General features: G+C 39.2%; 1 protein-coding gene and 1 long non-coding RNA gene across 4 annotated transcripts in view; one reads left to right on the forward strand and one right to left on the reverse strand.

Moving 5' to 3' along the window:
* Positions 1–17: 17 nt before the first annotated feature.
* Positions 18–27,115, reverse strand: part of LOC5564210 — a 209,711-nt gene continuing 182,613 nt past the window's right edge. For 2 of the 3 annotated variants that reach the window (XM_021838483.1, XM_021838485.1), the window contains exons 2-5: positions 22,357–24,944; positions 21,082–22,281; positions 20,142–20,848; positions 18–979 (exon numbers count right to left, since the gene is read on the reverse strand). In XM_021838483.1, coding sequence (XP_021694175.1) covers positions 748–979; positions 20,142–20,848; positions 21,082–22,281; positions 22,357–24,944 — 4,727 coding nt within the window. In that variant the 3' untranslated portion in view covers positions 18–747. The remainder of the gene's footprint in view (positions 980–20,141; positions 20,849–21,081; positions 22,282–22,356; positions 24,945–27,115) is intronic. The other variant, XM_021838484.1, reaches the window with a different exon arrangement.
* LOC110674244 lies at positions 1,569–1,859 on the forward strand. Its single transcript, XR_002498759.1, has 2 exons — positions 1,569–1,728; positions 1,795–1,859. It is a non-coding gene; the product is annotated as an uncharacterized LOC110674244 (long non-coding RNA).

Genomic DNA, 27,115 nt, shown 5'->3' on the forward strand with positions numbered 1-27,115 from the left:
TTTTTTATTAAATAATAATTATTGAAAATTCCCTACAAACTAATTTTTCTTTTCGCCTTTTTTAAAACGATCTTGAAAACGTTCAATTGATGAGCATTCTTGCTGCCAATTTCATTCAAAAAGATGGTACCGGTTAAGGACAATCTACCGAAGTTCTTTTAATTATGGCGTCGAATAATGTTTTCAGTAACAGATTTTTCGTTTTTAAAATCACATAAAAATCATTCTATTTTGAAATTTATTCGTAGTGATCGGCGCACGAACTACACATTGACTACTTTTTGCGTAATATTGTCCCATCCATGACAAATGCAATAGCCATCATATGGATATTTGTCGTAAAACAATTGTAAAGGAAATAATTTTCTAAATGCATGTTAACCGTAACAAATATTTCAATCTAGGTAACGTCATTCTAAACTCTTAACAATTGCAATAACCAAACACGTTCCATGTAAGTACCGATAATGACTCTTTCATTAGAGGTGTCTGTTTCGAAAACAAATATATTTTTCAGAAAATTTATCCCCACCGATACCGTCTTCACACACACTTCCATTTACTCTATCCCAAAACTATCTCACATCAGAAAAAGTAAATAAGAATTCTTTAATTAAAGACTACAGACAGGAATTGTCACTCGTTTAATAATAATTGTACACGATATAACATATTAATGATATTAAAAACACGTATCAATAGGTTGGTAAAAAATACATACACACTCATTCGCATCAAGCAGCTTCTCTATCGACTGCAACTTCCTGTCGTACCCGACATCCCCGTCGTCGCTCCTGCACTCGTGGTCGGCTGCTGGGGAAACAGACTGAAGTTGCCGGCGGTTGACGGCGCTGGCGCAGGGCTCACGACCCGTGGCCTTTCGATCGTCATTGATTGCTGCGGGATTTGACTGTCGCTCTGCACGCCCATGCTGGAGTAGATTTCCTTCATCAGGAACAGCATCGTGTCTTCCGATTCCCTGTGAACGCAAAAAAAAAGAATCAAATAATGATGTGTTCTACAATACTTTACTTGAATATAAAACGTAATAAAAATGCCAATGAGGAGCCCAAACAGCCGCCTGCAACAGTTAACGCACAGTTATTCAGCAAGATTTTGTGAGTTAGTATATCAGTCATAACGAGGAACTTTTCGTTTTGAAATTTGAACGATTCCTTAACGGATTACGCTTCGTAAAGCTCAACCAAGCGAATTGGAATTTCACGACGCCGGAATGGTTTCTGTTTTTTTTTTCTAGGCAGTAATTTGCAAAGACCCAAGCCTAATTAATTCGTTTTCGTGCGTCATTGGAGATTTTCTAAATAACCCAGTTTTTGTGTGTTGATACCGAGATTGGGACTTCAATCGTTGGAACCCATTAACGCCCAGTGATCTACACTGAACCAATAAATATCATAAAAAGTATTAATAACGTCACATACATTTAGGATAATCGTAATCATATCAATGTTATGTGTATCCATTACAATTCATTTAAAAAGTACATAAAGCTAATTATAATACCTCATCATATTTATGGGTTAAGACTGTAAATTGTATATGAACAAAAGCCATGTAGGTTATCCGATAATGGTCATGTGATTAGCAGATGTGAAAATTAGTAGGTTTTCAAGATGGCGTATTTAGTTGGTTGATTGCATTTTAGCCGGTTGAGAGTTCAGTTTTCAGTGTATTTCTCCACAGTCATTGATTGAACAACAACGATAGGTAATTTCAATGTTTATATACAAAATAATCAAATATAAATTCGCTATTTCTATTTGAAATTTACAGAAAGATAAAGGAAATCCTTAGGATACCCAAGACTTCCGCAAGCCGCAGACGATGGATTATGGCAGGAAAACAGACTTTGAATCGCATATTTCAAAATCAATACATGCATTAAATAATTTTGGATAATAATTGAATAAATAATTTAGTACGCAAACTATGTGTTTGGGCTATTTTAGTAGAATAATCCCTAAACTATAAGATAATTCCGTTGAAAATGTATTAAACGATCATATGAGAATCATGAACAAAACCAATCATTTTCATCTTGATGTTGCATGGAATTCATTAAAAAGATCCAATAACTCATATATATCTTTCTGATCAAATGTATGTGTTTTATCTGATGAATGGAATCAAAATGAAATCGCAAACGTTCATGTTGTAAACCGATAAACCTTATGTGAAAAACTACATGGAAAAAAACTATATGTGTTTTCAGATAAACATGATATGATTACTTGGTTCAGTGTATTTTGAGATCAGTTACATTTTTGAATACAGTTAATTTTTTAGACAAAACGGATGGTTGGTATCTTTGGCAAAGTTGTTAAAGACCTTAAAGGCAGTCCAATGACAGGTTTTCTAATTCAGATTTTTTCCACTAGGTTGCGCTGTCAGCATAAAATATTTCTGTTTTATCAGCAGCTCTTGTCGGCATCCCCACGGTCGTCTTAAACTGCTATAAGCGTGGTTTGCAAATCAGAGATACCTGAACAATATTAGAATGGATCCAATGCCGGAATCAAGTGTGGATTCTAGGATTGTAATGCGGATCATAGGGTTTCAGTCTGAATGCTGGGAATTCATTGTGGATCTTGGCATTGCAATGTGGATCCTGATGTTTCAGTGTGGAACCTAGGATTCTAGTGTAGATTGTGTTACTGCAGGCTTCTAACTTATCTTGACACTCCAGAGTGGATCTTGCGATTTCAGTGTGAATCGCGGGATTGTAACATGAGTCCTTGGTTTCTAATATGAATGCTGGGATTGCAGTGAGGATCCTTGGATTACAGTATAGATCATGGATTTCCAGCACGGATTTTGGGATTCTAGTGTAGATGCTGGTATTACAATGAGGATTCTGGCATTCCAGTGGGAATTGTTAAATTGGAACCCAAGGATATACTGTGCGATTTCAGTGGGACTGTGCAAATGTTGTGAAAATACTACGAAAAAGTGATCAAAAATTTTGAAAATGCACTGGGAATCTTACGAGAATGCTGGGATTCTAGTTAATGTCCTTTGGAAATCTCATATTATGGTTATATGGCAAACAGTTAGTATTCCTGAGAGAATCCCGTGGAAATACTTTGAGATTCATGTAAGAATTCAATAAGAGTCATGTGAGAATTCTCAAGGAACTTTGTACGAAACCTACGGATTAACTTTTTCAGAAATTCCTCCAAAGTTTATTCACGCATTTCCCAAGAAAATCCTAAGTCTTCCAGGAGTTAATGAAATGATTTTTTCATCGATTTCACCAAGATTTTGTCCACGATTTCCGTTTAGGAGATGCTAATGAATTCAACCAGTAGGGGGATTAAGGGCATAATGAACACATTTAGCAAATGCCCTGGCCACGATCACAGGGTTTGACGGTGCCAAAGTGGAAGGTGCACCATAATAATACCCGTCTGTGAAACATATCACCTTCCCAATACTTTGGCACACCTCTAACGGTTCATGATTTATCATGAAACGGCTGCATTCAGGCGGAGGATCTGTAATATGTTTCGGCATATTATCAGGTCCTCTTCGAACGGAGGGACCGCCAGGGCTCATTAGTTACTTATAAACCAGTGCTGGTTGTTGATGGTTCAGTTCGTTTATCACGAGCTGTAGCATCCTTTGTACTAATCAGTAATGGTTGTTAAGTTTCGAAGCTAACGTGTGATCAATCGTTTTTTAATGCAACATAAGAATGGGTGTTTGGTGGAACTGCGCGTAAAGCCCTCAGTACACTCTTTGCCAAGTGTGCAAATTTTTCCACACGCATAAACTAACACTTCAATATCCACTCGACACTTCAGATGTTTTGTCATTGTTGAGACCGATGTTTGCATTTTGGATTATGCGTGCGGAAAAATTTGCACACTTGACAAACAGTGTACTGAGGGCTTAACACTTGTTGTTATTAAATTTAGTGATTGTGTTGGTGCTAATAGTGTGTTTATAAAAAAAAATCTATGGTGATGAAAATTTGAAAATGAAATTAGAAGTGATTCTTGTTAGAAATATAATAATGATGATGTATAATGATGTGAACTCTATTAATTTAATAAAGGCCATAATACATTTTGCAATCATTTCTCTGAATATAAACATTATTGCCTAGTTCTTCAAACATGCACGATAAAAGTGTTAATAATGACAATGACAGTGAGTGCAGAAAAATGGATCGAAGTGATTTTGTTTTACTGTAACTTTGTTGATAGTGCTAAATTGTAGTTTGAATAGTAATGACTCTACAGCAACAAAAATAATGAAACATTTTAATTACTTAGTAATGCTAACTGATGGTAAATGCTAGTAACAATGAACTCATATGAAAATGGTGTGATGTGAAAAGTGATACAATGGAAAGTATATCTGAAGTGTATTACGAAAGTTGATGAGTGATAATCGGTGATAAACGTGATAGTGTCAAAAATAAAAGTGACGATAGTGAGTGATGAAATGAAATGGGGAATGAGGACCTTTTAATAAAACTATTTCGTTCTTCACTTTAACCACTCTAGTAGCATTCCAGGCCTTATCATAGTTTGATAGTAGTCTAAAGTACTAGACTGCAAAACTACGGTAAGGGCTGATTGCTGCTAGGGTACACAGTGACCATTTGAGCAACATTGCTTAGGAACGTCTGTGTGATGAACGCAATAGAGGCTTATAAAAGCAAATGCTGGGAAGGAGCTTAGGGCAGATTAAGAGTGCCAGTACTACCCCTATCGCTACCGACAAAAAAAAAAAAAATAATGAACACATTGAGCAAATACTCATTTTATTTAACTTTCATTTTCATTTGGCAGCGTTTGGTGGGGCAATGAGAGCGCAAGTCAGTCCAAAGCCGGGGACAGGGATGGGCAATGGCCGTAATAGTCTATACTCTATGCGGACCGCTTGAACACCATCGGATAGGAAAGGGAGGGTTGGGGTAGGGTATAGGGAATTGGATAAGACTTGACACAATAATGCGATTAAGCCTGCAAAATGTAAATGTGCTGATAGCAACTGGAATTGAGTTTTGAAATTTGATTTGCTTATTAAAATTTGAAATAGACTGGCAATTGTACAAGTAAGGAAGAATGGGCTGATCGTTTTTTATAAATTTTATAAACAACAAAATAAGAACAATATGAGAGTGATGCTAAGGACTGCTCTTACTACGCTTTAGAAGTTTTTGATAATGGTTGAGCATTACTATAAATAACGCAATTAAATCGATGGTGACGACTTTACAAACTTTATCTGTTTTTATCATGTACTGAAATATAATTAAAAGTACTGATTTATATAAAGATATTTGATATTAATAGTTCATTTGTTTGTGTGATTCAGCAGTTAATAATGAAGAATTGTAACTTACTCTTGATGATAATACTTCCCTGACCAGGATTATCCTAGTTTTAAACACCCTTTTCGAAGCTATTCTGTCCAGTTATCCATGTACTGCTTACAATCCTGAAATAATTCTTATTGTGCATGCTCATGCATAATATTAGTAATGATCATAATCATGCAACAGATAAGAATGTGAGAAAGAGAGAATATAGGGACAGTGATTAGTAATGAGTTAATTATGTAGTTTTGTTAGAATTATAAACAATTGAACAGTTGTAATCAATAGCTTATAAAATGACTTTGCAGCATAGCAGAGCCTTTCGGATCGTAAGACCGATGTATAAAAATAATTTGTTCCGAAATTGTCCGCGTGGTCTTCTAGTGCCCCTATTAGATAAGAATCAGTCATAGACGTACATACCGAATGCTCGCCATGACCCTTTGACCAACATTTGTATAGCCTAAGCTGATGTGGCTTTTCTAATAGGTAGTTCTTTCCCTCATTGATTGTCTTCAAAACCTTGTCAAGTATAGAAAATTGATTTTATTTCATTTATTACTACAGTGAAGCTACATTGTACTTGTTAAGTATTAGGTATTATTTTATGTTTTTATCACTATTGATATTACCAAGGCCAGATTTCTCAGTAAGTGAAGAACTTTATAGTACTAGAACACCATAGAAGATCGCTAAACATTACCTAATCATGGAACGGCTTTTTGCTCTATTATTTTAAGTAGATGCTATTGATCTCCCTTTGCTCCTATCCGCAACCCGGGTTTCGAAAACCTTGTAGAAGATTACAAACCGTCAATGGCATTCCCAATTACTACCCCACATTGCACATTCAAGGGTCTGATTGTGCTCCTAATCCATCCTCAGTTTGTAATCTTTTCGCCAGCTTGAAATTATATTTTCCCGAAGTGAAAGTAATTTTGATGAGTGATAGCCGTACTATGCAGTAGTTTAACCAGAATCATAAGGTCAGAAGGTAGAGTGCTTCGTGAAGCCCAAGCAGGACAGTTCGGTTTTGCGTCGTCCGATTGATTTTTCTAAAGGATTCGCGCGTATTTTCGTTGCCGGAGAATTTTTTCCCCTGTTTTGCAGTAGTGTGTGATCCTTTGACTGCGACGCTTGCTCCTGCGGGGCGGGTGATGCGGTTAGGATCGAACGTGTTACGCGTGGAGTGCAGTGAAAAAGTGTATAGTGTTTTACGGAAACCCCAGTGCAGCGACGGAGAAAAACTGCTTCACATCCTGGCAAAATCGTTCTTTATTATTGTTTACTTTACTCACTTATTACCAATTCAAACTAAATACGTGCCAGGGTCGAAAATATAATTTTCGATTCGGGAAGTGTAAAAACATTGCATATATCCATTTGATATCTGGATGTTTTTATGCGGGGCTTACTGTAAATAAAAATGACCTCAGAATGTGTGTGTATTTACTGCCATTCTTGAAATGGGTCGTTGGAATTTCAGTAGAGCTATCACCTTTCATCTCCTGGGCTAAAATTGTCTGCAGATATAAAGATATCGAAGGGTATCATTAAATACATGCATACAATTTTCTTCCATAAAAGCACTGCCGGCCAGTGGGAGGTGGATTGTATCACACACACACACACAATCATAAGGTCAGAAGGTAAAATCTAATTTTTTTTTATAAAAAGGTTGCCATTGCTTTGAAATTTACCCAATATCTAATCAAAACTACTAACGACAGCGATCAATTATCAAAACTCATCGCTCCATGGAAAATATAATCCAAAGCCCAGGGACGTTTAGCAAATACTCATTTTAAGACCTAAAAAGACAATACTACCAGTAATGTTCCTACTGATACCTCAAAGATTTGAGAAATTTATTCAGGAATATTTCCCGAGATGTTTTCAGGGAATTAACAAGGATTATTTTAGGATTCTATACCATTGCATTTTGCATTTTCGTACCTGCCACACGATATACGCATGCAAAAATGGTCATTGGCATAGTAAGCTCTCAGTTAATAACTGTGGAAGTGCTCATAAGAACACTAAGCTGAGAAGCAGGCTCTGTCCCAGTGGGGACGTAACGCCAGAAAAGAAGAAGACCATTGCATTTTACCGGAAGATTATTTACCGGAAAAAAACTGTCACTGATAAGAACTTTTACTTGGAAAAAACATTTAGAGTAAGGTGGGGCAAAAGTTCGACCTTAGTGGTATAATCAAAGTTTCCAGGAAAACAATAGCAGTTAAAACAAAACAAATACCATACAGTGAACCTTCAACATATTGGCTATAATTTTGCTGAACAAACTTGTGTCAAAATATTTACCCATAACAGTTTTAACAGTTTCAAAATTGATTGTCTTATTCGAACTTTTGCCCCACCGGTGGGGCAAGAGTTCGAATCTAGCGTGGGGCAAAAGTTCGCTGGCTAAAACACAAAACATCGATCCTTTTATGACAGGCATACTTTACACCAGCCGTAAACTTAAGTTTAACGAAAAATACAAACTAAATTTTCATCAAAAAATTTCCCAAAACCGGGTTGATTGTAATATACTCAAAAATAGCAGTTTTTCGCAAAACTAAGTGGAAATGTAAAATTTTGGTGACAGTTTTCACACGATCAGACAAATTTAACTAAATTTGAAGATAATATGTGGATTTTGACCAATTTGCAATTTTTTCCTTGATTTTGTACATGGGTCGAACTTTTGCCCCGCTGATTCGAACTTTTGCCCCACTATGGGCCAAAAATTGTTTCCAAGCATTTATGCAAAAACTTATACACCTCAAAGCAAGCTTATGATAGGCCTAGAAACGCCCTTACATAAAATATTGAAAAAGATTTTATCTGCAATTGGTTCCATGCAACGAAAGTTTGACCAAAAATTACAATATTCACGTCGAAAAACAACAAATAGCCATAACTTCTCCAAATCTCAATCGATTTTTATGATATTTGGATTGAAAGTCTCTTACTTGAATAGCATTCGAACCACCATGACATTTATAAGATTTGTTTCGAATTGAGCTACAAGTCTTAAAAAGAAACTCTTACCCCACTCGAACTTTTGCCCCACTTTACTCTACTGGAATGTACCATAACCTAAACTATTACCCGGAAAACCAAATCTTCCATTTTCGAGCTTGAGCTTGAGCTTGATTGGCCGCCCGTGGATGCACTCCAGTATCGCCAGATCAGCTGCACTTACACAAGGAACCAACCGAATGACTGCTTGGGACTAACAGGCATCCTCAGTGTATAAGTGCTGGTGATCAATGGCACCTGCCACGTCAGAATGCAGACCAATGAGGGGAAGGGGGAGGAATTGATGATGCATTGAACTGACTCCCACGTAGACCGTATATTCCACTGCATCCACGTCAGTTCATGCGGGAGTGTATGGATTGGGGGAAAGGCATGGCAGAGAGGTTTGTTTTTGTGGTTAGCAGACTGCCTATGTATCAGGCGTAAGAGAGGCGTGCGCGTGGAAGTAGGAAGCGTTAGGGAAACGGTTTTTTGTCCGTCTCTGGTTCTAGCGTTTTGCTATGAACGAATAGTTTGAGTGTGATATATTAGAATGGAAGATAGAAGCAAGTGAGAGATATACAACTACAAAGTACGAGGAAAGGGACGGGCCTGGGATTGAACCCATGACCTTCTGCATATGAAGCAGAAGCGGTAGCCATCAGACCACCAACCCCGTCTATTACCCGGAAAACCAAATCTTCCATTTTCGAAGACCTTTTTCGGCACATTTGAATACTATTTTAATTCTCGCAAAGATGTTTAGAACAAATTATTTCATGCTAACCATGGACATTTTCAATTTCCTTGGTTTCCATAGACTTTTCCTCGAAAGACATCTTCAAACTGATATACTGCCGTGAATCGCAAGTCAGTCCCATCTGCATTTTCGTCAAAATTGAGTTGAGCTCAGTTTTCAACATCTCTTCCAATGCTCTTTCAGCTGCACTAATGAGATTTTATTATTTGTTTGGAAAAATTAGGAAAAAACAGCAAGTCAAATTGTCCCATTTTGAAAAGTAACCGCATGTCAGTCCCACTACAGATTTCCGAACCGTGTAACACAAAAATGAACCATGTTTCGATCATCTTTATATTTTTCTCGAAAAGATATCATAGTAAAAAGCAAGTTGTGAAAGTTTCATTAAGATTGGAACATGTTCCAATCCTCTGGAATTTTTTGAATATTCGTATGGAAAACGAGTTTGGAAACTTCACAGCCCATTTTCTCAATGCCTACTTTTTACAGATGGGACTGACTTGCGATTCACGGCAGTATAGACCAAATAGGTTGTTCTTCTTGCCGGCGTTAAGACTAAACTATGACGAAGCATGCTTTGCAGCTTAGTGTTTCAGGAGTATTTCTACAGTTTTTAACTAAGAGCCTATGCCAACTGACCATTTATGCTTTCTTTTATAGTGTGTCTAGTATGAAAGTACTCAGAGCTCTGAGAAGACGGACAAATTGCCAACAAGAAATAATTTGCAACAGGGGGTTTTCAATTCCACCACCCTCACCTTGATCATGCTGAAAACTGAACTTTACCGCTATGAATATGTAGGCCTTACGTTATGACCAAATATCAGGATATTCAAATTTGATTGTACCGTGTATTTACCATATTGGACGCGGGTCCAAACTTGACGCACTTTTCAACATTTTCACCATTAAAACTATATTTACTTTAATTATTATGAAAAACTATACCTATAACTATTTGTTTACACTAATGTAACATACTAAATATCAAAACAGGTAGTTTTTGTTTGTACACAAGCATAAACAAAAATAAAAGCAAAACTCCATCCGTCAAATGCGTCATTTTTCACCAGTCTTAACATGTCTGCTAAGGAATCAGTCAAATATTTCTCCTGAATTCTCGTGGTAAAAAGATTTTTTTGTGAAGACAACATCAATATCTACTGATTTGTAAGTATTACTAGTGTTCTGATGCATTACAAAACGTTTTTTTTTTTGTGCATTTTGACAATGTTTTGAGCAAAAATGTTTTGCGTCAAATTAGGCTCACTCTGTTCCTAATTATTTACAGGCAAAAATGAAACCAAAACAAAGTATGTAACTTATTCGAAGACTGCACTCGCAAATGCCGTGGACATGGCACGTAGAGGTGTATCCATCCGAAAATCTGCCGCTTCGTTTGGTGTTCCGGAGCCTACCGTTCGCCGGAAGCTCAAACTACAAAAATTGCGCTCACCGGGAAAGCCGACCGTGCTATCGAAGGAGGAGGAGAAGTCAATAATTGAATGGATATGCTTGGCTGCCCAATCGGGGTTTTCGGTCAATGCTCAGCGGCTACAAACATCTGTTGGTTACTTTCTTCGTATTTCCGGTAAATCTAACCCGTTTACAGCTGGGATTCCAGGACGTAAATGGCTAAAATTGTTCCTCCGGCGCCATCCTGAAATCTCGCGTCACGTCCCAAGTGCTCTCTCTAAACAACGTACGACAGTCGCGGAAAAACCAATCCGGAACTGGTTCAATTCAGTCGGTTTATTCATTGACAAACAACAATTACGGCAGATTCTGGAGAAGCCTGAGTGCATATTCAATATGGACCAGTCAGCAGTACGGATGGTTCTGACCAAAGAACACGTTTTCGCCAAAACTGGTGAAAAGTATGTTCATACAAATAATAGAAAATCAGAAAAAGAAAGCTATACGGCCCTGTTTGCAGCTAACGCCGCCGGTACTCTTGCTCCGCCGATGGTTCTTTTCCCCTATAAACAACGACTCCCGGCAGTGATCGCGCAAAATGCACCCTCAGGCTGGTCGGTTTGACGGAACCAGTCAGGATGGATGACGCGGGAAACTTTCTTGGATTATCTAAAGAAGGTATTCGTTCCTTGGGTAGAAGAGGCAAAAATACCACTCCCAATAGTGATATTTGTTGATGGTCACACCTCACATGTGTCCTAAGAGACCATTGAATTCTGCCGTTCACATCAGATTACTCTGATTTCGTTGTACCCTAATGCCACTCATGTACTCCAGCCTTTGGACGTGGCTTTTTTTAGGCCATTGAAAGTCCATTGGAATAAACGTTTGATTGAATATCGAACTTTTCATGCTGGCCAAACATTGCCGAAACATGAAATTGCACCGCTCTTGAAAAAAGCAGTCGATGACATCAAAAACATGAAAACTGTAATCATGAACGGGTTTCGGAAGTGTGGAATCGTACCGTGGAATCCAAATGCGGTCAACTATGGTATTTTGTTGAAAGGACAAACTTCAAGTACTGCCAAAGACACGCGTGACGCTGTTGAACCTGGTGAACAGGACAGCCGTGACATTACTGAAGCCCAACCCGGAGCTCAACATTGTCTGCAATATCTGGAATCTTGTCTCAAAGTTGGTCAATTAAAAATGTTTGAAAAGCATCAATCTGATTCCATTTGGCCGGGTCCTGTAGGAGACATCAATTTGTTCTATACATGGCAGGACATTAAGAAGAAAGCGAACTTAAATCTCCCAGCAGACGATCCCGATGAGTTCCATGGATTTGAAACAAATGATGTCGAGGGTAAGTGCGCTGTAGAATAATGAAATAAAATTATATTTTATCTTTCACTATTTGAATTTACAGAGGATCGGATTAACATGCTCCAGTGGAAGGATACTGTCGGAAGCTCTTGGGATACAACTACGCAGCAAACAGGGAACATCACTGAACTAACGGGAACTGCTGAAAACGTGGAAGAAAGTCTTGTGAACGGAAATTTGAAAGAAGAAACTGTAACAGGCATTCCAAAAAATCCAGCCAATTTCAAAATTTTGAGACAACAACCGGTCAACCAAAATTCGACAGAAGATCCAAAATCTCCATCACAAGCCTTGTCTAGCTTGTCCCTGGCAGGAATGAAGCAAAATTTGTTTAGCGTTGCCTTCGCTTTGCCCAAAGCTACTCCTAAGCCCCCGAAAGATCGCAAACGACCTCGTCCTCCTGCTATCGCCACAAGCGATGAGTACAGAGCGTGGTTCCAGAAGATAGAGTTAGACAAAAAGGAAGAACAACAAATACGTGCAGAGAAGAAAGCAGCCAGAGATGCCAAGAAAGCAGCCACAGATGTCAAGAAAGCAGCCTCAGCATTACGACTCAAAGCAAAGTCTAAAGCTGGTCCGAAAAGGGCAAAGCTCGTTGTTTAAATTTGAATGACATGTAATTATCTGGATACTTAAATATAAAGTTGATTTTGTTAATTTCCCGGAGTTTTTAAAATGCGTCAAATTAGGAACATAATGCGTGAAATTAGGCACACTGTGAAAACGGTGCGTCAAGTTAGGAACACGGAGTGTGATACGAAAACTGTTCGTCTCATGAGTAAATAAACCCATATGAACTTCTTTCTCATTTTTCTCATATTCTATAATGGTTTAACTGTTACGGTGTAAAATATGAACAAATTTGGTCTTATTTTTATTTTATTATTCACGTTTGATTACAAAATTTTGTTACCGCGTCAAATATGGTGCTTTCACGGTACGTGTAATTTGTTTGTGACATAGATCGAAAAAATGCCTGATTTGGATCGGAAAACTATGTCTTCAAATATAGAACATAAAACTAAACATTTCAGGCAAGGGAAAATGAAAAGTATTGTAGTTTTGTCATATGTGATGACAAATAATACTACAAATGAACTTTAACACTTCACTTTTTGCAAAAAAAAAAAAATAAAATACTAAAATCACTAAGGTGAGCAAATACCTTTAAACTCTAATATGTGTTGCTTATCTTGACAGATAGGCCTATTTCGTCTGCGACTTACAGACTTCTTCAGTGTCCCTCCCAAAGTTTAATATAAAAAAGTGTAGGGACAAATAATAACAAAGTCAATAGAAATTGAAAAAATCGTTTTTCAAGTGAGAAATGTGTGTTGAGTAAGTCGGACATCTCAGCATTTCAAAATATTTGGAGTTATGATGATTTTTATTCTCCAACGTTAAAACAGTTTAGAATTCAGTTTTAACATTGTATCAAAATATCAAAACACTAATCTTGCGATCAAAACGACATTGAACAGTGCAATTTATATTTGAACTTTGGGATTTGCGGAAAGCTGATCAAGAATTAGTTTAGTGTCTTGCAAATCAAGAGTAGGAACATAATTCGCCATTGTGACGACATCTTTGGATTTCAAGAAAAGATCAACTAGAAATTACGGTAAACAATAATAAGAAGAATATATTTGGTCATTTTCGACTAAACACATATTGCGAAAAATATCGAGATCAGTGGACAGCCATTCAAATAAAAAGGGTGAATATCAAGTGACCCAAAATGTCAATCCGAGAACCGATACTTGGGAAAAAAAATAGCACAACCAATCGTATAGAAAATTCTAATCATTGCTAATTTATTAACTTTCGGAAACTTGGAGAACCGACGGTCGAATGTTAAAAGTAAAGTTGCATAGTTCACAGTGCGCATCGTACCTTCGTGCTGTGCGTACACGAATTCTCTCTGCTCTTGGAAGTTTTCTTAAAAACTACCTAAAGCAATAAAACAGTACTTTTCAGTGCTACAAAACAGTACTTTTCAGTGCTAAAATTAAAAACGGTACTTTTCAGTGCTACTAAAACAGTACTTTTCAGTACTACTTTTTCTACTATTGATCCCTTTACGATCCTTGTTTGGACCCGTGCCTTCGATTTTTCGTTGGACCCGTTGGCGAAAGCTAGCGGTGGTAATCCTTCTTGGACACCGTCTTGGGAAAAAACCTTTCGATGGTCACGTCTTCTTTCGTTTATTAATTAAACATGGTATCAACAACAAACAAAAGGAAGGGTGAATCTCTGAATTCACTACTTCCTTCCAAAAAAGTGGGTTTTAAAACTGTCACTACACGTGGCAAGAATGGAAGAAAGGACGCTTCCCCGGAATGCGAACTTTCTTCCAAGGGTGAAATGAATAATTGTATCGAAATGAGCAATCAGTTCGATGATCTAGACAAATTTTCCGAACACCAAATCGAAGCAGCCTCTAGCCCAGGCTCTTTGATTCAAGTGAGGAAGCAAAGAGTGCCGCCTATCGTGGTCAGTTGTTCCGAATTTGGGGGATTTAGGCAGGAGATCTTGAACTCCATTAGGGGAATCAAGGTTTCCTTCCAAATCGCAAAGAAAGGAGACTGTCGCGTTTTGCCGGAAACTCTTAAAGATCGTGAGCTTCTTCTCAAACATCTCGAAGAGAAGAAGCACAAATTTTTCACTTATGACGACAAAACTGAACGTTTGTTCAAAGTTGTCTTGAAAGGTCTCTCAAGTGACTATAAATCACCTGAAGAGATCAAAAATGGAATAAATGATTTACTTGGATTTTCCCCAGTCCAAGTAATCATTATGAAAAAGAGAACCCAATCTGGCATTGTTCGGAAAGGGCTTTCTCAAGAATTTTATTTAGTTCACTTTAACAAAAAAGAACTAAATAATATTAAAGCTTTAGAAAAAGCAAAACTTTTGTTTGATGTCCGTGTGACATGGGAACATTTCCAGAAACCTGGAGGAAATTACCAGAACCCCACTCAGTGCCGTCGGTGCCAAAAGTGGGGTCATGGTACAAAAAATTGTCGCATGGATGCTAAATGCATGATTTGCGGAGGTTCTTCTCACGCCAAAGACGTCTGTCCAGTGAAGGAAGATACCACCAAATTCATATGTTGTAATTGCGGGGCTAACCATAAGTCAAATTTTTGGAATTGTCCTTCACGCAAAAAGGTCATTGAGGCTCGTGCCAGGCAGATGAAAGATAATATCCGTTACGATAACGGTCGTTTCCGGAATTTGCCTGGTAGAGTATCGAACAATGCTCATTTTTCAGTTAACGATCGCTTGATCATGAATCATACCCATCAGGATGATCATAATCATGCTCATTCACAAACTAATTTTAATCCGTCGGGTAGCCGTTTGAATCTTTCTATTTCGAATGTATCTACCCACGGTAAATCCTTTGCCGATATCGTAGCAGGAAATTCGAACTGTTGAAACACAGTTTGGTAAATATACTTTCATAGCTGCCTATTTGCCTTTTCAATGCTCTGGGCAGCAAGTTAATTTGCTCCAAACTGACTTGCGAAAATTGACTCGCAATAAGTCAAAATTTTTTGTCATTGGTGACTTTAATGCCAAACATCGGTCATGGAATAATTCTCAAAGTAATTCCAACGGCAGAATTTTATTTGATGAGTGCTCTTCAGGATATTTCTCAATTCAATACCCTGATAGCCCCACATGTTTTTCCTCTTCTAGAAATCCATCTACGATTGATTCGGTCTTAACCGACTCTAGTCATCTTTGTAGCCAACTGATTACTCATGCTGATTTTGATTCTGATCATGTCCCTGTTACATTTCAAATATCCCAAGAAGCGATTCTCAATCCTATCAGCTCCACTTTCAATTATTTACGAGCCGACTGGAATATATATAAAACGTATGTTGACTCCAATCTTGATGTTAACATTTCTTTAGAAACTAAACTTGATATTGACAATGCTCTTGAAACTTTAACAAATTCCATTGTTGAAGCCCGGAGCATTGCAATTCCAAAATGTGAAGTAAAATTTGAATCCGTGATTATAGACGATGATCTTAAACTCTTGATCCGTCTTAAAAACGTGAGGAGAAGGCAATTTCAACGCACTCGCGATCCTGCTATGAAAATTATATGGCAGGATTTGCAGAAAGAAATCAAGAAACGTTTTGCTCAATTAAGAAACAAAAATTTTGAAAATAAAATTTCTCAATTGGACCCTGGCTCTAAGCCCTTTTGGAAATTATCGAAAATCTTGAAAAAACCTCAGAAGCCAATACCGGCATTGAAAGAGGAAAACAAATTATTACTAACTAATTTCGAAAAAGCTCAAAAACTTGCTATGCAGTTTGAAAGTGCGCACAATTTTAATTTAGGACTTACTAGTCCAATTGAAAATGAAGTTGCTCAGGAGTTCGAAAATATTCTCAATCAAGAGAACGTTTTCGAAAATGCCTGGGAGACTGATTTGGAAGAAGTGAGAACTATTATTAAAAAATTCAAAAACATGAAAGCTCCTGGCGATGATGGAATTTTCTACATCCTCATCAAGAAACTTCCAGAAAGTAGCTTATCATTTTTAGTTAATATATTTAACAAATGTTTTCAATTAGCATATTTTCCTGACAAATGGAAAAATGCTAAGGTAGTTCCAATTTTAAAACCAGACAAAAATCCTGCAGAAGCTTCTAGCTATCGTCCAATCAGTTTGCTTTCCTCCATCAGTAAACTTTATGAAAAGGTTATTTTGAACAGAATGATGGCCCACATCAACGAAAATTCAATTTTTGCCAATGATTTCGGATTCCGCCATGGACATTCGACAAATTTGATCCGTTCCAACAAATCTGAAGGCTATTCTACTGGTCTTGCTCTTCTACAGACATAGAAAAAGCATTCGACAGTGTTTGGCATGAAGGTTTGATTGTAAAATTGAAAAACTTTAATTTTCCAACATACATTGTTAGAATAATTCAAAGTTATCTGTCAAACCGTACACTTCAGGTTAATTATCAGAACTCCAGATCTGAAAGACTTCCTGTAAGAGCTGGTGTTCCTCAAGGCAGCATTTTGGGACCAATATTATACAATATTTTCACATCTGACTTACCTGAGCTACCTCAGGGATGTCAAAAATCTTTGTTTGCGGATGACACAGGCCTCTCCGCCAAAGGACGAAGCCTGCGTGTCATCTGTAGTCGATTGCAAAAAAGTTTGGATATTTTTTCTTCATACTTGCAAAAATGGAAGATTTCTCCTAATGCTTCCAAAACTCAACTAATAATATTCCCACATAAAGTAGACATATTGTCACGATGAGAGGGGTTCCAATAAATTGGTCAGATGAAGTTAAGTATCTAGGGCTCATGCTAGATAAGAATTTAACTTTCAAAAATCACATTGAGGGCATTCAAGCCAAATGTAATAAATATGTAAAATGTCTCTATCCCCTTATTAATAGAAAATCAAAACTTTGTCTTAAGAACAAGCTGTTGATATTCAAACAAATTTTCAGGCCAGCCATGTTGTATGCTGTACCAATATGGACTAGCTGTTGTAAAACCAGGAAGAAAGCTCTGCAGAGAATTCAAAATAAAATTTTGAAAATGATTCTGAGGCTTCCTCCCTGGTATAGTACCAATGAGTTACATAGAATATCCAATGTTGAAACATTGGAACAAATGTAAAATACAATCATTAATAATTTCAGGCAAAAATCGTTACAATCTTCTATTGCCACGATTAATGCGTTATATGTTTAGGTTAAGTTAGGTTAAGTATATAAAAACCGTTTTTTTTTTCCCTTATAAGCAGGTGAAATCAACTCACCTGTAAAAAAAAAAACTGAACTGCTACGGCAAATGAAATGTAATATGTTGTTAACAAAATGTTAATTAAATCTTAAATTTGTTTTACCAAATTAGGATGATAGTGTTGTCAAATAACACAGAACACCTAGATATAAGAAATGAATGTAATGTTTGGAATGATACTAATAAAAAAAAAAAAAAAAGTTGCATAGTTTACATAGTTTAGAACTAGGGCTACAGTTACCCAGTTTAGTAATGACAAGCCGTACAAATAAATAAATAAAAAAGAACAATGAGAACAGCTTATTTGGAAAAGAAGTGTTAATCATTTATGAAATGTTAACATTTGAAGATGTTACATATCGACATAATCAAGTATGAGGATCTTAGGCTACTCTTCGATGCTTATGTGTTTTGAAGGAAGACAAATGTTTAAAAAATCTGCAAGAGTGATTCGTAGACAAAATATTGAAGGAATTCCTAGAAAAACTAGAGTCACTACTGGAGAAATTAGCGGAAAAATATGTGAAGGAAATCCTGGAATAGTATCTGGGAAAATTGTCAGAGGATTTCCTGTGGAATTTACTGGAGGAAGTTTCGTTAAATTTCCTGGAATTTCTGGAGAAGCTCCTGAAAGTATTTCAGAGTTCTCAGCAGAAATCATTAGAAGAGTTCCTGAAGCTTATCCTTGAAAAGTCTGACAAGGAATTCCTGGAAAATAACCGCGTAAGTCTCTGAAAGTTTCTCTGGAGCCTCTAGAATTATGCACCAAGATTCATTACAAGGAGACCGAGGAAAAGACTTTTGAGGCCTTGAATTCAAAATAGAGGCTTTTTAGAGTCTTACATTAAAATAGAGACCAATTCTCTAAAAAAGAGACTTGCTACCAGTCCTGCGAGAGCAAGGTCACAGATATTTATCATTCTTGTCTCAGACAGCCACTCGCTCGAATAGCCCATTTCCCCGGACAGCGCATTTGCAGGAAAGCTTTTGGCACTCATAATTATCTCAATTTCAAAAGTTTCGAAATATCAAACGAATAACATCTTTCTGCATTTGGTAAACAGTTGTTTCAAGGTCTACTCTCTCGTCGGTATTTTTAGATTACTTTTATAAGTGGTATTGGCTGCCAGCTCGCATTCAGGTTAGGATCATATGATCTGATGTTCAGCTCAAATTTCAAAGTCGAAGAAAACCTTAAAAATTACAAAATGGAAAAGTACTTTAAAATATTGACAACATACTTCTGCTTAACCATCAAGTTACTGATAGCAGTGTTGCATTTGAACGCGTTCAGTTTGCGTTCCAGTTCAAACCTTTGAACGAGGGATCAAGTAGGCTTGAACATTGAGCAGTTCAAAAATTTGAACCCGTGCGAGCTGAAAATTGAACGCGGAATGAAAACTGTCGTCATGGCAGACACACGACTTATTTCGATGCTGCAAATTTTTGCAAAGATGTTAAAAGACATTTAAGGTGCCATATATTTGTAACGATTGGAATTTAATATGTTATGATGTAGTGTTTTTCGTGTTTTTAACTTCAATGTGCATTTTGATGGGAACGGGCCGTTCATGAGCAGGTGCAGAATCATGCACGAGAGTTCAATGTCTACTAGGTTCTCGTGCAAAATTAGAACGCGTTCAGTTCACTTTTGGCTCGGGTTCAGTTTAAAATGCATCACTGACTGATAGAATTTCAAATACGTAAGATTGAATTTTCAGAAGCTAATTGAAAAAAAAATTTGAAGACTTTGTCGTAACAGTCAGGATTTTCTATAACCTATTGAAGGATATTGATTAATTATGAGAATCAGATACCAACAAAACTACTACTGGCTGATTATTCTAATCAATATATATTTACATTGAAACTGAGTAATATTTGTCTACAGGAGAAATATTAAAAAGTTTTTCCATAACCACTTAATTTCCGATATCTAGGAGGCCTTCAAATAATTCGCCTCATTAGGTCTTACTTAGTTTTCGAAACTTTTGCAGTTTAGAAGAGAAAATATGAATGCCCTGTCTGTGACCGGTTCCACGGAGGTCCGCTAAATAGCCGAAAAATTATTTAGAAACAAAGCTAGTTATCATCCGTGGCATCCGTAGTCGAAAGTATAAAAACAAATTGAGTTAGAGTCATGTCCATTCCATTTATTTGGTAAATGTTGACGAAAATGGAAGTTAACGTAATTTCTACCGATCAGACCCAGTGATCACTGCTGCCAAGTGACCACAGAATTTAAAGAATCCCAATGGTTCTCATAAAACTAAATATACGATTCCATTGGAACTAATAAAACGAAGAAAAATGGAAAGCTTTCTATTTAGAATTTTATCCATTGGCTGGGCGGGTTAACATACACTGAACTAAAAAAAACTACACAATTATTGTTACTTACCAATAACAGACATGACTAGTCAGCGCAAACAGATACTCGTTGAAGAATTCCAGTGGGGCCTCCTGCAGCACGTAATCAATCCGTCGCGTTTGGTTCAGCTTGCCCAGCGGCAAATCCGTCTCACCCGTATCCACATCCGAAGCCGACGAGGCCGATCCGGTTTCAAACTTAAGTTGATCCTCCAGAACCTTGTCCACTTCGCATTCGATCGCCTTGCGGTCGGGTCTGTGCATTGATGTGATCGAGTAAACCGCATCCAGCGTGTTACGGAATGTGTCCAGTACTTTCTGCTTCAGGTCGGTTCCAACGCGAAGCATCGTTTCCTTCAGCTCGAGATGCATCCGTTTGCGGCCCTTGTGATGCGGAATCAGAACCGGGCGCAGTACACTAAGCTCCGGGTTGACGAGGGCTTCGATCCGGTAGGCTACCGGGTCATACGGATGAAAGATATTGAAGAATCCCTCGCAGGTCGGTAGCTTGAAGTCCAGGCCCAGTGTGTCAATTCCACGAACTGTGACGAACATGCCGATCGGAGAACCGAGGGCAAAGAATTTCTTAGGATTGAACAGCAGTTGCGGGTAGGCGATGAACGGTTGTCCGGTGCCGGCTGGACCCACTTCGTAGTTTATCTGCTGTTGGCAACATTTGTGAGCCAGGGGTCGCGGAGTCGGGTGGGTGCTGAGGAAAGGCGATAGATCCGGGTTCTCCTGGTGGAAGAAGAAATGAAAAATGAGTTTTTTTATCATTTTCCTAAATTTAGGCATTGAAAGTGAAATAACCTTAGTTTAGATTTCTTGACAATTTTGATTTTCTTGCTTTTCTACATACAGAAAGATCACAATCGAGGTTATTGAGGTAGTATAAAAGATTTGAACGACAAATGATTAGAATGTACCAATTGATGTAAGGCCAAATAATTCATACCAAATAGAACACTCACCGAATTCTCCGTTTCCATCGGCGTTCCTTTCTGGTGGCACAGCAGATCGAACAGGATCAAGGATCCCAACGAATGACCTGCGAGGGAAACGCCACCCTTGAACGATGGATTTCGCTCTAGGAACAATGCATACAGCCTATTCAACGAGTTGCCAACCGCGTCAATAATGTTCTGACAGAACATGGGACTGGTATAGAACAGAACATCCAGTACAGTGTCGTTGGTGAAGTTACGCAACTTGGGAATCGATTCCAACGTGATGGCCTTCAGTTTCTTGTCGATTCCGGACTCTTCCGAGTGGAGATCATTGTGCCACGAAATTGGCAGCACTTCTACCCTTCCGATATCGCCTCGATCAAACGACGATCGGTAATGGCTCTGCACCAATTGAGCCGAAATGCTTCGGAACTCGTCGACCACTTCTTCGACAGGTCGGAAACGGAGATCGCACGCCTCACCGATACCGTGTACCATGAAAAGTAGATGATCTACCCGTTCCGGTTCTCCGTCTTCTATGTTGAACTCGTCGACACCTCGCTTGACGACACGCGGTCGATTGGTCGTTGGAGGCATCGGTGAGCTTCCTCCCCAAGATTCGGGGTTCTGCGTTTGTAGAAAGTGTACGATCACTGAAGGGCCATGAAATACGACAGTTTCGCCATTTGGAATAACAACTCGTCGATGCCATTCTCCCGAAGTGGCTGCCTCCTTGTATTCTCGCTCCAACAGTTCGGCCACTGATTCATCGTACGGTACATACCTGGAGTCAACATTCTTGTAGAACCACGAACATCTACGGACCTCCTGTGAGGCACCCTTCCAGTACACCGGAGTCATCTTGCGATCCTTAACCAGAACGTCATGACGACCTCCGTCAACATGTACGATCACCGGACTGACATCCGATGCGCTCTCTGAATCATCTTCCTTGATTAATGGCAAAGCATCTTCCAAGGCCAGCGAATCGCTCATGGAGAACGGTGTCCAGATGATCTTGGATTCTATTTCACGCTTGAAGAACCAGTGGCGATAGACGGGTCGATAAGCGATATTGGTAGAAGCTTCCGTTATTGAAGCCATCGAACTGTCGACGATGGCAGAGTTTGAAGGTGGCACTGCAGTTGCAGTCATCGCTGCCATGCTACTACTGTTGGCGTCGATCAATACGTCCTTGGAGTAGGTGTCGTCTTCGAGTGCGGACTACAAAAAGCAATAGAAATTTGAAATGAAACGATAAGCCTGATGGGTTACCAAGCCTACCTAGATTGCACCTACCTTTTTGAACTCGAATAGATTATCGCTGCTGAAGATCGGTTCCGGGGCGTTGCCGATGCGTTCCTGTTCGGACGGGTCGTCGTACCGGTCGTCTAGCTGTGAATCGTTTACGGCGTTGCTTTGATCTACGGGTTCCGGTTCGATGACCTGAATCAGTTCCTGATCGTCACTATCGTCGGTTCCCTTCGAGGGTGAACCGTCCAAAGAAATCGTCGATTTATCTACGCTGTCCTGCGAGAATGAGATCGGTGCTGGAGGCTCGATTGCCGGTGGTTGACCGAAGAAGCTGAAAAGCTTCACTTGCGATAGAGACTGCCCCGTTGTGGCAACTGGTGGTTGTGCAGACGGGAGTTCACTGTTGAAGAAGTCCGAAGGGTTCGTAACGGGTTCCTTTGGTTTCGGCGGTGATATCTGGAGATGGGCGAAGTTGGCGTTTATATCGTTTGGAGCCGATGCGAAGAATTGACTGACGGCAGATGGTGGACGTTGCGTGGGGGTTGTTTCTTGCTGCTGAGTCGATTGTGGACTTAATAAGGTTGGCTGAAGAACAGAGTTTGCGTTCAAGTCCTGGGGAAGAGCGGCGTTCACAGGAACCGGATTGAAGAAGGTTGTCGATGTAGGGTCTACTATCGGGTTGCTGAAGAACGATACAGGATTAGTCGGAATCGGTGGTTGCTGCTGAAGCTGTGGAGCAGTCAAGTCGAAAGGATCTGCGATAACTGGATTGAAGAGCTGTGGTGGTGGAGCTTGCGCCGGAAACGGATTTTGTGGAGCAGATACTGGAGCTAAAGTAGTACTCGCAAGACTCGGAGGAATCGCGTATGTAGGTTTCCTAGTTTTCTGAAGGTTATATGTTCCAGCACCCAAAGTTGCAACCGATGGCGGGGGAGGTAATTCCGTAGGCGGCTGAGCTATCTGCGACGGATTGAAGAAATTCACCGACTCTAATGGCGGTTGGTGATGTTGCTGCGGCTGCGGATAACCTACAGGTGCTTGTACTGGAACCGGCTGTGGTGGTGAACTGACCGTCTCGGGATTGAATAAATTAATTGGCTGTCCGTCACTACTGAACAGTGCCGGTTCGCTGAGGTTTGAGTTGGGTCGTGGTGGAGGCGAAAGAACGTTTTCGCTGGACTTTGAGCGACTATCGAGAACAGTTTTGGTTATGGTTTCGGGATCTTTCTCGAATGGGCCGAAGAGGCTGGACTTTCGATTTAACGATTCACTCAGAGAGGACTGTGGACGGGATGCAGAATGTGCAGTGGGATCAACAGTAGTGGCTGGAAAAATAGATGCCGAATGTTCGACTGGACTTGGAGCGGGCTGAGGATTGAAGAATTGTACAGGAGGAGGTGGAGCTTGGGCTTCGATAGGTGATGGTTGAAAGAAGTTCGTTGGAGGATATACTTTTGGTGGTTCTTGATTTGGAAGGTAATGAGGTACTGTAGCAGAAGTGGTAGTAGATAGAGGGTTCTTGTACAGTCCAACAGATCTATTTAGATGACTAGAGCTGTAGGGATTCTTTGAGGGCTGATGGTGAGGGAGGTTTGGAACCGTTGGGACTTGGGTTGGAGTGAAGAACGTTGGAGGAGGAGGTAAGTTTGTAGGTTGTTCAAGTGGTTCTGAAGCTGGTTGTTGAAATAGAGGTTGAGTAAACGGTGGTACCTCAGAAGGAGGAGAAGGGTGCTGCACAGGTGGTGCCCCAAAATAGTTTACAGGATTTGGCGATAAACCCGAAGATTCTACGATCGTAGGTTGTACAACTGGTCCTCCAAAGTAGTTCGTAGGATTGGGAGATACTGCCGAGGGTTGCTGTGGTCCGGATGAAAAAGCAGGCTTCGGGATCTTCTCTAAGAGGTTCGGTAGATTAGGTAGTTTTTCAAAAAAGGAAAAGCCTGGTTTTTGTGGTTGAGCTTGACTTGTGGCTTCAATAGTTGGTTCTGGATTTGGAGCAAAGTGACTGAGGTCTTGATTTTGCACAGGAGCTACCACTGTTGGCGGTGGTCCTACCGTGCTCAAGCCCGGAATGTGAGCGTAGGTTTTCTTTTTCGCTCCACCAAGGCGGTAGGTATTGGCACCAGTACCAGTCGCTGGAAGATGTTGAACCGGTCCAGGTTGGCTAATCGCTTCTGGGTTGAAAAAAGTAGGTGGTGCTGGTGGAGGTCCTTGCTGTTGTTGTTGATCTAAGAAGGAGTTCGATTCTTGAAGGTATCCTTCTTGGTGGGAATAGTCATAAGCGGCTATCGGAGCTGTAAATGAAGGTTGTTCTACAGCTGGAGGTTGACTTGGCGCCTGCTGGGGACCTGGCGAAGATCCTTTTATCACTCGACTAAATGTAGAGAAAACAGTAGAGGCGACGTTTGGCAGCTGGGCTGCAAATTGTGCAGTCAATGCAGACGTCTGCTGAAGGTACGAATTAGGTTCCCGTTGCTCCGAATCTTCCAGATCCAGCAAGGGATTGTAATCATTAGTCGAGGGCGGTGCGTTGCTCAGCGAGTCGGCCGTCGAGTGTAAATCTATTTCGCTAAAACTATCCGGGTCCTGAAGCTCAGGAACTGCTCCACCGAAGACTACAGGTTTTTTAATGTCTGCAAATAAAGAGAAACAAAGAGTAAAAATAGTAAACAGGACGGTAAAACATACATCCAAGTGTGACTAACGGCTACAACGAGTTATGAATATATGATTCTAATGCAAATTCATTCCACGGAGGCGTCCTTTGATGGTCACTTAAAGAACCATTGCACGGTGGACGTGTCTAGGGTAGAACTATTTTCGTATACTACTGCTTCACCACTCCAAGGGAGCATTTGCTTCATTTGCATGCTGAAAACGTGTGAAACAATTTGTAATTTAATGGGTCGTAATAAGAAATAAAGGATGCCCGCGCTCCGTTGACAAACAAATGTAACAAAGTTGCTCACAGTTCGAAAGAGATGCTTCTGAATACCACCTTATCAAGACTTAAGCACAAACCTCATAGCTCTCAATCGATCGATGTCTCCAAGAAGCGATCCTAATCTTCCTGATCGCATACAGTCACGTTCGCAGATGCATATATCATTGACAACTCGACTGACGGCTGAGAATCATAGACATGCATAAATGCCGCTAGACACTAGACACCATTAGAGAACTAGTAATATAAATGACAACGACGCTGGAGGCAGCATCATTTGCATGAAACCAATGACTCCGATCAATGTCAGAAGAAGAGTGTTTTAAAATTCCGTTGATTGATATGCACACGACGAGCTGTCGATATATGTTGTGTTATGACCAATTCCTTTGCCATAATGTGACAAGTTTCTGTTCATCGTCGTGATTGGAGGTGATGGGAGGCTTAGGGCGTTGGGGACGTTGTGTTGCAGCAACGGTTGAACGAGTAAAAGGTCAGAAATGGGTTTGTTTCTAATAAATCAAATAATTTTTCTTGCTTCTGGCCACCTATGTTGGAAGATACATATCTCGCATTGAGTATCGTAACGGCGTAACTGTAATGATCGATTATTCTTCGTCGATTTTTTAATGGCCAGCCCAAGATAACTCTTTTAACATATGGGAAGCTCTATATGTACTGCGAATATATCAAATCAAAACTTTTCAACAATCTCAATAGAAACCTTTTTTTGCATTGAAAATTTTGTTGTTCAATGAAGGCTATCAGAATCAGTTTCGACCAGATATTTAACTGCGATCCTAAATTGGCCAAACACATTGATTTTTTTTACGAATTTTGATTAATTAAAAATTCCCTGGCCAGATTAATCAAGGGCCAGAAAATTAATAGTTTCTCTTATTTTTATCAATTTGAACCGATAAATAAACATAACTCTATCATGTGAATGTGGTGTATTAAGCACGATATTTCATGATGTAAAACGATATATTATCCACTATGGTTACGGCTTGCGATATAGCCAAAACCGATGTTTCTACCCTAGCAAAAAGGACTATAAGAACTTTCTACTAAAACAAGAATCACAGTCGAAAAAATTGGCTGACCTAGTTATTAGCGAAAGAAAAAACGATAAAGAGAAATCGGTCCCTGCAGCTACACCATAATGATAATCAACGCGAGATATGTCCGTGTGCAATGCACAAATAAAAATCATTGTTTTCGTTCAATTTAAGAATTGGCACCATACCTACTGCTTTAAGTTAAGTTTGGAACTAGGTTAGGGGCTACCAGGCATTAGGTTAATGTTGATACGAGTGGATACGAGTAACTGACACTGAAGAAGACTGCAAGTGGTAGTCGAAATACGCGTATCTGTCAAAGATAAGCATTTAGGAGCGGAATTAAAAGGTACACGGTACTCCATCTACTTTTAAGTTTCTCTAATGTTGATTGTTTGATCATCAGGTTCGTCGTCCATAAAATCTGTCCACTTTCGCATTTCGTTAACATGATGACATGGCTTGAATTGAATCAATGATCAACGGAGTAAAATTTTATAAAAACGGTAAAATCCGCTGAGGCAGATAATATAAGCGTAGTGTACCGTTTTCCAACGATTGGGTGAAAATATTAGAATATCTAACTTAAAAGAGCAACAGTCATTGAGATGATACTTGCAGTTCACAAGGCCTCGATTGAAACTTATATCCAGGGCTGGTAGCGACTGAGTGCTTTGAAAATAGTAATTTGGAGATATGTTGTCTGAGAAACAGATACCAAACAGAGACCTACCAGGAATCAAAATGAGACTAAAAAGAGACCAAAGAATAAAAAAAAAAACAAAATGAAACTTAATAG

The sequence above is a fragment of the Aedes aegypti genome, chromosome 1 (genome assembly GCF_002204515.2).
Source record: "Aedes aegypti strain LVP_AGWG chromosome 1, AaegL5.0 Primary Assembly, whole genome shotgun sequence".
In the NCBI taxonomy this organism is placed as follows: Eukaryota; Metazoa; Arthropoda; class Insecta; order Diptera; family Culicidae; genus Aedes; species Aedes aegypti.